Raw genomic sequence first — 16,362 nt, forward strand, 5'->3', positions numbered from 1 at the left:
TGGAAAAAAAGTAATTTAAAGTAGGTTTTGGTCATAAGAACTCATATGGCTGCTGTAGATGGGCGGCAGAATTGGCTCTGAGCTTGCTGGCGGCCAAAGTAAAACAGAAAAACATCATCGGTGAAGCGATTTTTGCTTTCTTTATTGAGAAAATATACTCGTTTCTAGCTTCTCTCTAATACTTAGTTCTAAAACATACTTCTAAAGTAGAGTTTCTTAGTGGAGATCCTGAGAGATGTCACGCATTGTTTCTGTAGTAACATGTCCATACATAACAGTCTTCACAAAGCTGTCTCTTCTAAGATCCTTCAGTGAAAGGTGAGGCCATAATGATAAAATCGAACTCAATAAAACCTATTATTTAAGGAGGTAAGTAACTGTGGTCTAAGTACTTGGCCTTTTTTTTTTTTTTTTTTTTTTTGGTAATTAACCTCGTTTAAGCTAGGGTTAAGATCTAAGCAATTCTGGGACTGTGGTTAAGACTCTGAACTTCCACTGCAGGGGGCGCAGGTTCGGTCCCGGGTCAAGGAACTAAGATCCCACATGCTGCACAGAGCGGCCAAAAAAAAAAAAAAAAAAAAAAAAGATCTAAACAATTTGGAAAATTCTGGATAAATATAATTTCTTTCACTGGAATTTTGATGAACATTGCGAAGAAGGTGATATATTCTCTTACCTGTATCTGGGATGTAAGGATTTAAGTATTAACTTTATATATATACATATATAGTATTATATATAACATATATATATATTTCCTTATACTTGGGTTAAATAAACATTGATGTAATTTAGACCTACTGTTTCTAAAAGATTATGACCAATAAACCCCTTGTCACCAATACAGGCAGGAAGCAGAAGACCTCATACTGGGAACTGATGACAAATTTGAGATGGTGTCACATGTATGCCAGCACCTGTTCTCGGGGCCTTCTTATTGGATCTCAGGTTTTTGAAGACTTTTGTTAGGTAGTTTTCAAAATTGGCCTAAGTTTTCTTCAGTCCAAAATCACAGCTGAATTCAGAAGGGCTGATGAACTGAGAGATTAAGTTTTAGGCTGTGCATTGCAGTATTCCTTGATCTTTATTCACTTACAGTTCTTGCAACACAGAGGCAGAGTGCCTACGTTTCTTGATAATAATTGCGCGTGTGCTTCAGCAAAGAAGAGAAAGAGAAACTAAGATTTATTGAGGGCTCAGAGAACTTCTTTAAAGTAGGAATTATTAATCCATTATAGATGAGAAAAATGAGGCATGCAACTCATGGGTAGCAGAGACATGAGTCCTATCCTGGTTTGTCTGCTACAAAACTTTTCCCACTAGGCTACAGTGCCTACTTACCAACTGGAGTGGCTCAGACACTAGGAAGAGGATACTTGAAAAGGGCTGAATCTCCTCACACCTCTTGTGTATGTCTGTCTAAATAACTACTCTGTTGTTATGAGTTAAATTGTGTTTCCCCCCAAAAAAGTTATGTTGAAGTTCTGACCCCCAGTACCTCAGAATGTAACCTTATTTGGAAATAGGGTCCCTGCCGATGTAATCAGTTAAGATGAGATTATTCTGCAGTAGCGTGGGCCCCTAATCCAACATGACTGGTGTCCTTAAAAAAAGATGGGAGTGACACTTCCACAAGCCAAAGAAAGTCAAAGCTTGCCAGGACCCACCAGAAGCTGGGAGAAAGGCATGGAACAGATGCTGCCTCACAGACTCAGAAGCAACCAACCCACACCTTGATCTAGAACTTCTAGTGTCCAGAACAATGAGATAAATTCCTGATGTTCAAGCCACCCCGTTTGCAGAACTTTGTTATGGCAGCCCTAGGAAAATAATACATCTGTTAATGCAACTCCTGTCAAGTAGATCATAAACTTTCAACAGAATGGTAACTAAGACTCTAAAATTTATCAAGCTGTTTTTAAATACTAGTAAACACATTTATGAATACTATATTTCAAAGGGAGGCTGTTGCCTGTTGTAACAGCTTATTCAGAACAGTCTTTCTGAAAGGAAAGACTGGACCTGAAGCCTGTACATTAACCCAGACAGAAGCAGTGAGTGTGGTTATGGTGTGAAAGGTGGGCTATTAGGTTCAAATCCCACCAGGGTCACTTGCCAGGTGTGTCACCTTAAACAAGGAGCATCAGCTTTCCAAGGCCTGGCTCCCTCATCTCAGAATGCACCTAATCATCTCCCTGCAAGAGGCCAGGAGTATCAGAGATGCTGTGTCCAAAGCACCTGGAACAACCCTGGCCCATGCTTCACGCACCTGTCTGATGGCTCTCACATACCCCTAGCCCAGGCACTGCAGAGTTGACAGGGGGCCCAGCTGTGATGACAGTCCCTGCACCCTTCCAGGGAGATGGTTCACAGCATCCATTTTCTCTGAAATTCTGCTTCTCATCAGTTCATTTTTTTAGGAAGTCATTGTACAATGATGATCAGCCTGGGTTATGTTTGATCTACTTCATCACTCATTCTACATATATATTCTAGATTCAATTACCTGAATCACTCCTTCTCTTAATCAAAGAAACTTTACATTAGAAGAAATGTGTTCTATCAATCCAGCAATTTTGACTACACAGAACACAGCAGTCTAAGAACAAATGTCCTCTGAGGATAGAGGAAAAGGACTGTTAGAAAGCCAGGGCCTCCATGCATTCTCTCTGCAGAAGCAAAATGCTGTCCCTGCTGCTGGAGTGACACCAAGAGGACGTGACCACTGGATGGCCTGCGACTGGACCTGGCCAATCACAGGCTCCTCACCCCCTCCCCTGTCCTTGGAATGTACCTTCTGCCCGCTGCTCCCACACTAGGAGCGGTTCCAAGGGTGCAGCCTTGAGACAGTAAGGCTCTGTTGAGACCCTCTGGACAGTGTACATGACTGAACCCAGTTAAGGCCTCTCTATAAACCTGTAAGATTATGGCAGGCAGGCGCAGAGATCTACTCATCCTGTTGCCCAAAACAAGCTTGGTAAGTAGGTTTCCTTGCTTATTAAACCTGCCACCTACGCATCTGGAGTCCTGCCTCTTTCTTTGGTCTCTCCTTGCCCTCCGTGCATGGGGGCCAGTTTCAGATTTCACCTGGGAAGCTCCCGAGGTTTCAAACCAACACATGCAGGTCAGGAACTCTTGGAATTACATGGACTTTAATATTACTACTTAAATATTCTCAGGTGTATGATTTCTCTAGAAACCATGTGTTGTTTCCCAGTACCAAAAGTATCGAATATGGGGAGATTTGGCATAAGAAATTAACACACAGAGCAGTGGTTCTCAAATGAGGTCCCTGGACCGGTAGCATCAGCATCACCTGAAAGCCTGTTAGAAATACAAATTCTTGGGCGCCCATCAGACCTACTGAATCAGAAACTCTGGGGGAGGGGCACAGCGAACCCCATCTAAGTACTCCAAAGCATACCAGAGTTTGAGAATTATTAACATAGCAAATGAGTTAATAGAAAGCAATAGTAAGAAATAATACTTTAAAAAGCACAGTAGTTTAAGACTGAAATACAAAGGTATATAGCTGTCGCCACCTCAAAAGCCCTAAACTTTTGGTTTGCTACTAGTAATAAGGAACGCTCTTTGTAACAATGACTTGAACTCACCAAGAAAGTTCAATTAAACTGTGTGTGTTCTGAATGAGAAAGGAGAAAAGCACGCAATTTATTTTTCAAAGGTTTATTAAAGCTATAATATTAAAACAACTTCAAAGGTTCAGTGAGCCAAAGACTCGGTTTTGATTTTCTGGAATATTCCATCCTCTAAAACAACACATTCTCTGAAAATGCTGTGAATAAATCAGGAATCACTGTAGTTGCTTGTTTTCATTTTTCTGAGAACTTTGTATCACTGAAAAAAAAGCATACCTTTAGTTGTTGCAGAGCTGCCACCACGAACTGTCTGTAGCCGTCAAAGTCAGTGCAGGGGTTTCCCATGAGGAAGAGCTCCTTCAGGTGGATGTTGTGTTGAAGGGTTTTCACACTGCTCAGCTCACCAATGAAATTTACCGTCAAGTCAAGCTTTGTCAGCCCTTCGCATCCTGCTGAGAGAAATGAAAAGAAAAAAAAGCCAGAAAAATCACACAGGCAGTAAAATGTGTACAATAACACATCATAGAAATAACAGTTGCAATATTTTAAGTCTGTTGATTAACTGCACTGCTTACCAAGAAGTGGTTTTTCAGAAACCTCAAAGAGGCTTAGTCTTGACTCACTTTTCTATCTGTGTCTCCCCTTACTTTCTTTCTTTCTTTTTTATTTATTTATTTATTTATTTTTGCGGTACACGGGTCTCTCACTGTTTTGGCCTCTCCCATTGCGGATCACAAGCTCCGGACGTGCAGGCTCAGTGGCCATGGCTCACGGGCCCAGCCACTCCGCGGCATGTGGGATCCTCCCGGACTGGGGCACGAACCCGCGTCCCCTGCATCGGCAGGCGGACTCTCAACCACTGCGCCACCAGGGAAGTCCTCTCCTTACTTTCACCCCTTGGTCCCTCCAGCCAAAGGAAATCATTTTCCTGCCCGTATCCATAAGCTCTGGGCTGTTCACATTTAGATTTGGTCACTATCTGGCGTGACTGCATCATGTTGACAAATCTAATGGAGCCTCTTCAATGCACCATGTCACTAGAAGAGTCTGCTGCATGTGGCACAATCGACCATGGACTATCTCTTAAATCTCTCAACTGTCTTGAAACTCTGATGCTACTCTTTCCTTGTCCTCCTTTTCAATGAAGTCTATTCCTCTTGATCTCTTTTGCAGGCTTTTCCACCCCATCAATGTGATGGAGATTTCCATCCTTGACCCAATATTTCCTTTCCTTATGGTCTTGATAACAGTAGTCATGCCCACTGGTTTCACTAACCCCAGATTCTGATGACTCCCAAACAATAACCCCATGTCTGACCATCCAACTGAACATGACACTCCTGTTTCTACATGCCCACAAGACATATCACATTCAACATGTCCAAACTGAAGTCTCCATATTTTCTCTCACTCTGTACTCCTCAAGACAGCTTTTCTGCCTTCTTTACATCTAAACTCTATCGACGTCATCACCATTTTGGTATCAGATGTGGTTCAACACCAAGAGTCAAGTCAGGGTTAACTAGGAAGTTAACCTAAACTATCCTCTTAGTCCCTTCATGTCATCAGTCATCAAGCCATGCAGATCTTAAGTCCTAACTTCTTTTTACATACTTCTTGTCCACTATAATCCTATTACCAGTATTCCAGTTCAGGTTCCTGTCACCTTTTGCATGCAATATGGTGTATCTCCTAACTCTTCTCCCTATTTTGAGAACATAGGAAAGAAGGAAGGAAGGAAAGAAAGACGGACAAAAGGAAGGGAGAGAGAAAGAAAAGGTTTGTCAAGGTGGCTGCTCCTCTTCCCCGCTCTATCCTTTCCCTTCCCTTTCCTTCTCTTCCCTTCCTTTCAGAACAACTAATTCCTAAAGCCATCAGGGGACGCAAAGTAAAGAAGGAGTAGAGAGGCGAGTGATAGCTACGTTGGTCCAGAGCAGAGTGGTGGAGCCCAAACAGGATGAGGACGGTGTGCAGAGGGTTGCCCTGTGCTGGAAGCCGGGGCCCCAGCAGTAAGGGGCATCCTGGGTGCAAGTGGTCTGGCACGAGGGCAGGAGCCCAAGCCCAGTGAGGAAGGCATCCCTGCAGAGAGGGATGGTGGGTAGGAACCTGGGCAGGATGAAAAGAGCATCCACACCAAAGACAGCCAGCCATGGGGTGTCAGTGCAGACAGGATGGTACCAACAAGGAAGGGCAGCCTGACTTGAGGAATCAGAACCCAAGGAAGGTAGGGAGGGTGTCCTCACATGACACCCAGCAAGAGGCATCGGAGACCAAGTAGAGTGAAGACGGGTCCGCAGGGGAGCAGCGCCATGAGCAAGGTGTCAGAGCTCGAGGAGGGCGAGGTGGATACCCTAACGAGGGCTAGTGTGGGGATTGGGAGCGTAAGCCAGGGGAAGAAGGCGCCCGCGGAGGGGCCCACCTAGGGTTGGGCACGGAGATCAAGCAGGGCAAGGAGTGTGAGCCACGGACGGGCCGCGCGGAGGGGGTGTCAGAGCTCAAGCTGGCTGAAAAGACAGTAAAGAAGCCTAATGCCCTGGGTCAGAGAGGAACGTCCCAGCCAAACTCTTGCTGAGTTCCTCACCCACAAAACTGGGTGGCGAAAGAAAGCTGTTTCAAGGCACTGAGTCCTGGGGTGTTGTTTTTCTTCACTGCAATAGATAACTGGAACTGTGAGGCAAATAAGCTAAGAAATGAACAAAGTTCAACAAAGCTACAAAGTGGGGACGGGAACCGAATCCCAGGTCTGCCCAGCTGAAAAGCCTCTCTGAACCTGTCCACTAGAAGTTCTCTTTGCCGACGTCAGCTGTTTATTACTAACGTATCATCATGACCATGACCATGACCATCACCGCAAAACTCTCAAGCTAAAGCTCTGTGGGACACAGTGTTGGGTCTCTAAGCATAAGCGGTTATAGTCATACCCTTGTGAGGGGTGAGCTGAGGCCTGCAATTCCTACATGGATGGAGAGAGCCAGACCAGCCATCCTCTGGTGGGAGGAGAAAGGGGGAGCAAGAAAGGCCAGAGGTTAGACGTGGGTCAGCAGGCACGTGAGCACGACCACTCCCCCCAACAAAGCGTTCATTCAAAACACCAGTCACCATAGATGGGCCCATATCCCGTGTCTCATTATGATATCCCGTTACGTGACACGAAAACATAAGCAAGGCGGATAGACAGGGATGAAGAACCTCGGGGGCAGCGAGTGAGAACAAAATCTGCACCTGCCACGTAGGAGGTCAATAGACGATGCCTAAAATGAGAAAGAGTAGAGGACGCCCGGTGTAAGCAGGTTACTTGGAAACATGAAGCAGAAGAAGGAAGGGGAGTGGATGGCGGTCGCCTCTAGGGGGCAGGACTGGGGGGTCTGGCGGCATTGACAAGAGGTCTGTTCTTCAACAGGAGTATAGATATCACTTTGACTTTTGAGACTGTCTATTGCGTTACTATGGTAAAATATGAATTATTGAAAAGCCGAATAACCAAAATGCACAAGAACAAATAAATACTTTTATAATATTCCAGACTCAGCTACACAGGTGAAGGAAATTCAGTAACTTCATATCTTCAAAAATAAATTCTAAATATGTTGGAAAGGTTATGAGATTAAAAATATATATATATATTTTTTCAGCATTCAGTTTGTCAATACACAAAATAGGCTCTTAAGTGTTTTTTTTTTTTCTCTTGATCCAGAATTTCATTGGGGAGGAAAAGGTCCCAATCAAATACCTCAACTGGAAACAGGTAATTTGTACAAAGCTGTTAAGAACAGTTCTATTCACAAGAGCAAACATAATTAAAAACACTTCAAGCACCAAACAATAAGGAGTTATTTAAAGCACATCAACATATTTGATAATTCAGTCATTAAAGCATAGTGATGTGAATGAACTAAGCCACTATATGAAGAATGAATATGAAACTAGACATATAAATATAATTAAGTTTATATCTCTGTGCCTGTATGTCTGTTTTACATTGGCCAAAAAAAAAATGTTAGATGGATTTTATGAAGTGTAAAGATATATTTGGGGTAGTCTGACTTAAGATACAGGTTACCTGGTATTTCTTAAGTTGACTTTGGGAGACTCTGAGAGATATTTTAATTATGTTTTTCTTCCATATGAGAAAAGACTGACATTTGAAAGACTCCAACAAGCTCAAAAATTCATATAATTTTTGGATTTTGCTGTAATTTTGTAGATGCAGAACCCTCCAAATGTTCATTACATTTTTCAAAGTGATGAATCTTAATTTTTCTTCTACTAGGCCTACACATAAGAAATTAAACCACATCTGCCATTTGAAAGAACTATTCTTGCTGAACTAGACAGGCTTGAGAAAACCTCCCTCCTTCAACTGAGTCCCACCCTTCAGCCCCTGTTCTGTGAAGCTCGAGCTCAGTGGCCCACGGGGGTCTAAAGGTCACTGAAACCAACATGCTGATTTCCCAAGAGGGAGAGTTGACACTAATAGAAACCCCATCTCTCCTTCCAGGTTTTAAGGGTGGGAGAGGAGGGGTGGGATGGAAAAAAATCTTGGTGAATTCACAACAAGGAAAAAAGAAAAAGAAGGATACAGTTATGTTTTGCCATGCAGCAAAGCAAAGAAAAATCCAACTTACGTTTTAAATTATACTGAGATTTACTCATGTATGTGAGCTGAGTATATATATATCCAACTTCCTCCTCTCTTCCTCAAACATTTAAAATTAAACAAGTGCATATTTGCCAAAAGATAAGACACCCATCCCTCCCTACTGCCCATCTCCCCAAACATATCCTCAGACGACCCTGAGCCCGGTGCATTCGTATTAGAGCTGGAAGGCAGAGGACCAAAAGGAAGAAGTGTCCACTGTGGACCAAGTTCTCAAAGCTCAAAAAGACGATAGTGACAATACTGCCCTCTAGTGGTTGGTGGCCGACACATACCGCAAAAACAGAACTCTCCACATCCTTTCAGATACTACTTTCTTAATGAAAATAACAAGCCAACTGAGAATGAGAGTTTTAATTATTTCTCTGACATTATAGATAGATATTTCACTACTAAAAAACATAGATATAGAGCAATTTTTTTAAGTTTTCTTTTTTAATTTATTTATTTTTGGCTGCGTTGGGTCTTCCCTGCGGTGCGCAGGCTTCTCTTTGCAGTGGCTTCTCTTGTTGCCGAGCATGGGCTCTAGGCACGTGGGCTTCAGTAGTTGTGGCATGTGGGCTCAGTAGTTGTGGCTCGCGGGCTCCAGAGCACAGGCTCAGTAGTTGTGGTGCACGGGCTTAGTTGCTCCGCAGCATCTGGGATCTTCCCAGACCAGGGCTCGAACCCGTGTCCCCGGCATTGGCGGGCGGATTCTTAACCACTGTGCCACCAGGGAAGCGATAGTGCAAATTTTGTTATTTCATTTGTTCACATGTGGATATGGTAACAGGGCTGGAGAGTGGTAGCTGGGAAAGAGCAAAGGCTCCATTTCTAATGCAGAAAAATGCCAATAATGGAAAGAACCGTCTCAGTTCCAGCACTGATGATGGTTTGGGGGCTTTGACAGTGATGACATTTCAGGTTTTGAGGATGAACATTAAAAATGTATGATGAATATTTATGTCTTTATTGATACATGACCTTGATGGCCCCTGAAATACCAGTGTCTACACTAGGAGACAAATAGGCTAAAATCCAACAGGACTTAAATAATGTCCTCCTAATTTTAGCTCTTGGAAGATGGGAGTGTGGTGGGGAGAGGAGCTTGCCTGCCTCTGCCCCAAGCCCCTGCCCACCCACACAGAGCCCACAGTGGCCCTGCCAGCCAGGCCAGAGGCTGGATGTGGAAACACCACCTCACAACTGCAGAATAAGCCCACACAGCCACCTAATCAACCAAATTCTTTGTGGTTATCAACAGACACCAAGTGTTATTAGACATTTCGAAAAAAAATAACAGCACAGAATAGAAGCCTGCAAAGTAAAATAGGAAACCTCCCAGAATAACAAGACAAAGAGGTTTTAATCGCGGTGATGGTTTCACATGTGTGTGCATATGTCCAAACTCAACAAATTATATATATTCAATATGTGCAGGCTTCTGTACATCAATTATACCTCAATAAAGTTGTTTAAGAAAAAACTGTGCTCTAAAGGACACCAACAAGGAAGCTGACAAGAAAACCCACAAAATGGGAGAATATATCTACAAATCATTTATCTGATCGGATTCTAGCGTTCAAAATAAAGAAATAAGTCTTACAGTTCAGCAGTCAAACAACAAATAACCTAGTTAGAAAATGGGCAAAGATTTTGAATAAAGAAGATTTCTCCAAAGAAGATATACAAATGGCCAATAAGCACATAAAAAAATGCCCAAACTTATTAGTCGTTAGGCGAATGCAAATCAGGACCACAATGATATACCACTTCACACTCACTATAGGATGGCTACTATAGATAAATAAATACATGAAAACTGAAAATGACAAGCGTTGGCAAGGATGTGGAGAAACGGGAGCCCTCGTAAACGGCTGGTGGGAATGCAAGCTGGTGCCGCTGCCAAAGCAGTTCCTGAAAACAGTGAGACGTAGTTATCACAGGACCCATCAATTCCAGTTATCACAGGACCCATCAACTCCATACCTAGGTGCACTAAGTTAACTGAAAACAGATGTTTATGCAAAACCTTGTACATTAATGTTCACAGCAGCTTTATTCATAGTAACCAAAAAGTGGACTCAACTCAAATATCCATCGACTAATAAATGAATAAACAAAATGAGGTGTATCCATATGATGGAATATTATTCAGCCCTAAAAAGGATTAAGTACTGATGCATCCTACAACATGGATGAACCCTGAACACATTAGACTAAGAAGTCAGAACAGGGGCTTCCCTGGTGGCGCAGTGGTTGAGAGTCCACCTGCCGATGCAGGGGACACGGGTTCGTGCCCTGGTCCGGGAGGATCCCACATGCCGCGGAGCGGCTGGGCCCATGAGCCATGGCCACTGCGCCTGTGCGTCTGGAGCCTATGCTCCGCAACGGGAGAGGCCACAACAGTGAGAGGCCCGCATACCGTAAAAAAAAAAAAAAAAAAAAAAAGTTAGAACAGAACATGTATTGTTTGATTCCATCTATATTACATGTTCAGAATGGGAAAATCTATAGAGACAGAAAGTAGATTAGGGGTTGTTAGGGGCTAGGGTAGGAGGTGCATGGGGAATGAATGTTAATGGATATGGGGGTTTCTTTTAGGGTGATGAAAATGTTCTGGAATTAAATAGTGATGATGGATGCACAACCTTGCAAATATACTAAAAACCTGTGAATCGTGTATTTTAAAATGGTGTATGTAAGTTTATAATACGTAAATTACATTTCAATTTTCAAAATACTAAATTGTCCAAATATTTCCATTCAGGAACATTTACATGTTAAATTTGAAGCACATTAGAGAGATTAAATGTAAAGAATAAAATTATTAAAATTAGAACTTATATGGACTATATTTGTATCCAGAAACCATAAAGAATCCATAAAGAAAAAGACTGATAAATTGGAGTATATTCATTTCAGAAGTAAGACTTCTGAACAATACCAGCATCATAACTGAAATAAAAGTAGTACACTCAAGAGAAAAGATTTATAACATGTATAACAAGGTATTAATATCTGGAATGCACAAGAGCACATGAAGAAAAATGAGTAGAAAAGTGGCCAAAAGATATGAAGTAGTTATTCACATAAGAAAAAAATATTCAATAAACATCTGAAAGGTTATATGGAAGATCAGTAATAATAAGTGAGGAGCAAATTTTAAAAATTCCTAGAGAACAATGTCTTCTAATCTTTAGAAAAAGATTGCTTATAAAAAGCGTTAGTGAAGTTGGGGGAAAATGGGTATTCACGTGGACCATAGGTACAAGTATATATCAATACAACCTTTTCGGAGAACAAATTGGCAATATTTTCCAAAATATGCGTATTTAAACCCAGGAATTCCATTGCTAAGTATCTATCCTAGAAAAATATTTACACATGTACACAGAGTGAAACGTATTAGGATGCTCATTGCAGCCATGCTTATTATAGCAAAATGTAGAAACCACCCAATTGTCCATCTGCAGAACAATAGTTGGATAACTCAGTCTACAATCATTCCATTAGACAGCCTTCCCCATCATCCTTCCTGGATCAGAAGAACAAGGTAATTTTATGGAAGAAATTCACTTTGAAAACAATATTCATAGTATGATCCCATTGATACAAAGCAAAATGTAACAAAACTACCTTCTATACACCAAAGCATTAATACCACTGCCTCTGGGAAGGAAACTGGGTTAGGAAGGGGTGAAGTAGACTTACATTTTTGAATTTGTGTATCTTGTTATCGTTTGACTTTTTACAACAAGAATTGACAAACATAAGACTTATGTAAAATGTTAATTTGAAAAGTCTACCTATTGTTTAAGCAATACTGTTGAAGTCTAAGTTTAATTAACAATAAATTATAAGAAGAAAACCCTTACCTTCCAAATTTTCAATTTTTTCAATGTTGTTTAAAGCTAAATTCAAATATTCAAGTTTCTTGAGTTTGCTAACATTTTCTGAAATATACAAAGAATGGAATTAATTAACCTTCAAAAAGACATTTTTTTGTAATAAAATACATAATAAAAGACATTTTTATAAATGTATAAAATAAAAGACAATAAAAAATAAAAATAGACAAAAAAATAATAGACAAAAATATAAATATAAATATAAAAATAGACAAAATATAAAAATAGATAAATATAAAAATAGACAAAATAAAAATATAAAAATAGACAAAATAAAAATAAAAACAATAAAGACAAATAAAGACAAAATATATATATATATATAGATATATATATATAGATATAGATATCTATATAGATATCTATATATCTATATATATCTATATATATATCTATAGATATATATATATCTATATATATAGATATAGATATATATAGATATATATATAGATATTTATTTAACAATAAAGACAAAATATAAAACTAGACAAAATAAAAATAAAAAAATATAAAAATAGACAAAAATAGACCAAAAAAAGACAATAAAAAATAAAAGACAAATAAAAGACATTTTTATGTAATCTTATGAAAATGGTAACGAGAATCTAAGGATCATTATGGTTGTCAAAACCATGTTGCTTTTTCAAATCTGTACCTCAGGAAGTAGGTAGATTAGGGGTTGTACTTCAGACATTGTTGGTTGCTCACGCAGCATCCATTTCTCCCTCTGTCCTTCCTAATGGAACCAACCCATTTCTGCTCAAGTCTCTACCCAGCTCCAACTCCAGGGGGGTTAGGCTTAACCAAGCTGGCCCAGCACATGGCAATCCCATGTCCCTGGCTAGTGACAGCTCAGGAGCCCAGGCTTAAGTCAACCAGCCTGTGGCAGTCTCCTGGCGATTGTGTGATGCAGCAGAAGGCGTGCACACCAAGTACTCCCAATCAGATGAGGAGGAATGATCTGTATTTCATGCTTGCGGATTTCCTGTCTCTTTCTCCTACTGGATGTTAAAAAGGAAGGAAATACTATCTTTACTGGTACTCATAGTCATCTTGCAAACCTGAGGGAACCAGTTGTAGGATGAAGCCCACTGTGACTGGTGAAGCATAGAGAAGGAATCAACCAACCCTGGAGACTGGCCTATCTCTAGACTTATAGTTGGGTTAGATGCTAGATTTCCTCACTGCTAAGCCATCCTGAGTTGTGTTTTCCTTTACGTGAAGCCAAAATCATCCTGATACAGGATTATTGTTTCTAATAAATATGTAAAGGCCATATAGGCAAGGCAAAAGCATAAATAAGTCAAGGAATCGCTGAAGGGTGGGGCCCTTTAAAAACAGTAAATAATACCATAGCTTACATTACTGAGTGCTTATTACATGCCATACAATTTTCTAAGCATTTTGTGTATTACCTCATTTAATCTTCATAACAATCCTATGAAGTTAAAACTATTGTCGTCTCCCTTATGCAAATGAGAATACCAAGGTGCAGAGAGTAAATCCACTTGTTCAAGGTTAAGTGGTAGAGCCAGGAAATCTTACTCCAGAGCTTGGCACTAAATCACTACACTACACTTTAAAAGAAGAGTCCTTTCTAAGATGACATGAATGTAGAAAACCCTGCTAAGAGATGTGCATTTGGGGCAGGCTGACTTAAATAATGCTTCCTCTGGACCATTTTTCAGGGATATTATGATGGTCAAACATGATGATTTATAACCGTCACCCTTATCACTACTAATATTTCACCTAAAATTTATAAAATATCATGTATTTCTTTCCATAGAATTCCTGAGAATAACAGTTTACCTCTCCGAGCCTCAGTTTATTCATTTTTTAAATGAGGATTGTGGAATAAATTACTAAAGTTTCTCTCAGCAATTATATTATTCTAAGTAATACTGATGTTTACAAGAGTTCCTCTAGGCAATATCTGAGCATTTGACAGTCATAGACTTGTAGAGCTCCATGTGCCCAAGATTATAATACAGTGTCTAGGACATATCCTGAACAAAAATACATAAAGTTATTATTGTTAAAATTGCCAGCCCACGATAAAATACCTTTCCTTCTCCACTTTCATTTTATGTATAATGCTCTAAGTGCGAAAAGAGTCATCTGGTAGAAAAAAAGTTAAGATTTGTTTTGTAAGGGTTTCCTAAATTAAATTAAATTAAATCGAGAACAATGGGTCAAACTGGTCAGGAAAAAACAAAGCTCTATAAGAAAAAATTGCAGAGCTTCTTGGGCAGCAGGAAGGGAGTCTGCGTTCTCGGCCAAACCAGCCTGGGAGGAGTTCTCACCAACTTCTATAACCAGACCTACAAACTTGTACTGGACCAAACCCATCCCCCAGTTCAAGCCGCTCTGAGGCGTTCAGCTTGGGGCTCATCGGGAAGCTGTTACCAATGCAGATTCCAGAAGCCCACCCCCTGAGGCTCTGAGCCAGTAAGTCTGGGGTGAGGCCCGAGCCCCATTTTCACAGACCCCGGACAGTCCTCAGCTGACACCTGGAGCCCCACTAAACAAAGCCTGGCTCCACAGCCCACCTGGATCTCCCAGTGAGGAACACAGCTTCAGGAAAGGCAGGTGTTTTGCAAACTTCTACCTCCGTGGCCCAAGAGTGAGTCTGAATCCTAGAGAAACAGTTTTACTTGCTAAAAAAGTGCCTAAATGCCTATGGGTGGAGTAGCACTGAAAAATCCCATTATTAGGATTTAAAAGCGTGTTTAATTTAAGAATACTTTGGAAGCAAAAATTTAAGCTTTCTCACAGCTCTGAAAAGGACTGAAATACTATGCTACTAATTAGTAATTGTGATGGACCCAGCTGTGGAGATGAAAATTTCGGGCACTCTTTTGGAGCTGCACAATTAGGACAACTCTTTAATGCTCTCATGCATAAAAGCTAGTGGTTTTCTATAACAGCCTTTTTAATTGAACAATGCGCCAGAGTTTCTAATTTCTGGTAAAGTACAAGATGCCAAAAATAATTATCTGAAGGAAAAGAAAGAATTTTAATAAACCTTGAAAAATGATGCAAATTCCAGACTTTTTGTATCCCTAGAGCCAATTTTCAATTACCCACTAAGCTGGAGGCAACTACATCAGCAGAGTTTCTCAGCCTCAGCAATACTATCATTCGGGGCCAGGTAATTCTTTCTTGGAGGGGGCGGGGGAGAGGTCCTGGGACTGTTAGCATGTCCCTGGCCTCTGCACACTAACTGCCAGTAGCTGACCCCTTACACACACACACACACACACACACACACACACACACACACACACACAGCAACAACCAGGTATGTCTCTAGACATTGCCAAGTGGCCCTGTTGAGAACCGCCGCTTGTGACAGTGGAGAGTTAAAGTATAATCTTACGAGCCGGCCTCTGGGCTGTAGTGTCAGAACCCACAGGGGCTGGCACTCACTCTGCCTCATCAACCCTGACTCCATCCCTTTTCCGCCAACTCTGTGTGGTTCTCCCCTCTGCTTCTACCTCCACGGGGCTGGCCTGGGGCCCCTGGGTAAGTGACGATATTAATAGCAGAGCAGCTATTTTCTCATGAGCAGGCATAAAGCTAAGCACGTCGTTCCATGTAGCTCTAATATCATGTCTGTGTGTTAGATGTTGTTGTTCCCATTTTACAGATGGCAAGACTAAGGCACAGAGGGACTAAGTTGACTGACTTAGTTTTTTGCAGAGGCAGGGTTCAAACCTGGGTCTACCTAACATTAGGGCCTGCACCTGCTCTTACCACTAAACTACACTGTAGCTTTTCTGAGGTTTGGGGGTCACTCCTCCTGCTTCCATGTGGCAGGATCTCCTGTTAGAGTGTCTCCACAGGCCTCTCTTCTCTCTGTCCCCTTAACTCATTCTTCCCGGGGGAGGAGGTGGCAATTGGATGGGGAGGACCCACTTACCTCATGGGTGAACTGGGAGAAGGATCTGGGCATGCCCAATCCCACCCTCTCTCCTGGGTCTGGGATCTCCCCGCCGGCAGAGGGCACACAGTCTCGACCCGCTCCCGCCATAAAGCAGGGGGCCTGCGTGGGTAGGGGAAGCCTGCATTGTCCAGTTCTGCATGTAAGTGGGTGGTGGGTAGGCTTAATTCTGGGGGCATATTAGGAATCTCACTTGGCTGCAAGTCTAAGCCACATTCTCCAAAGAGTTTTTATCAGTTATAATGCTGATTTTTGGATCTCCATCCTCCT

General features: G+C 41.4%; 1 protein-coding gene across 2 annotated transcripts in view; it reads right to left on the reverse strand.

The window, feature by feature from the left end:
• The window catches only part of DNAAF11 (dynein axonemal assembly factor 11), a 78,463-nt gene that overhangs the window by 51,264 nt on the left and 10,837 nt on the right, over positions 1 to 16,362 (reverse strand). The window contains exons 3-4 of one of the 2 annotated variants that reach the window (XM_082858755.1): positions 12,114 to 12,191; positions 3,876 to 4,048 (exon numbers count right to left, since the gene is read on the reverse strand). In XM_082858755.1, coding sequence (XP_082714881.1) covers positions 3,876 to 4,048; positions 12,114 to 12,191 — 251 coding nt within the window. Of the gene's footprint in view, positions 1 to 3,875; positions 4,052 to 12,113; positions 12,192 to 16,362 lie in introns of both variants that reach the window. The other variant, XM_082858754.1, reaches the window with a different exon arrangement.

The sequence above is a fragment of the Leucopleurus acutus genome (genome assembly GCF_964270905.1).
Source record: "Leucopleurus acutus genome assembly, chromosome: 17".
Taxonomy (NCBI): Eukaryota; Metazoa; Chordata; class Mammalia; order Artiodactyla; family Delphinidae; genus Leucopleurus; species Leucopleurus acutus.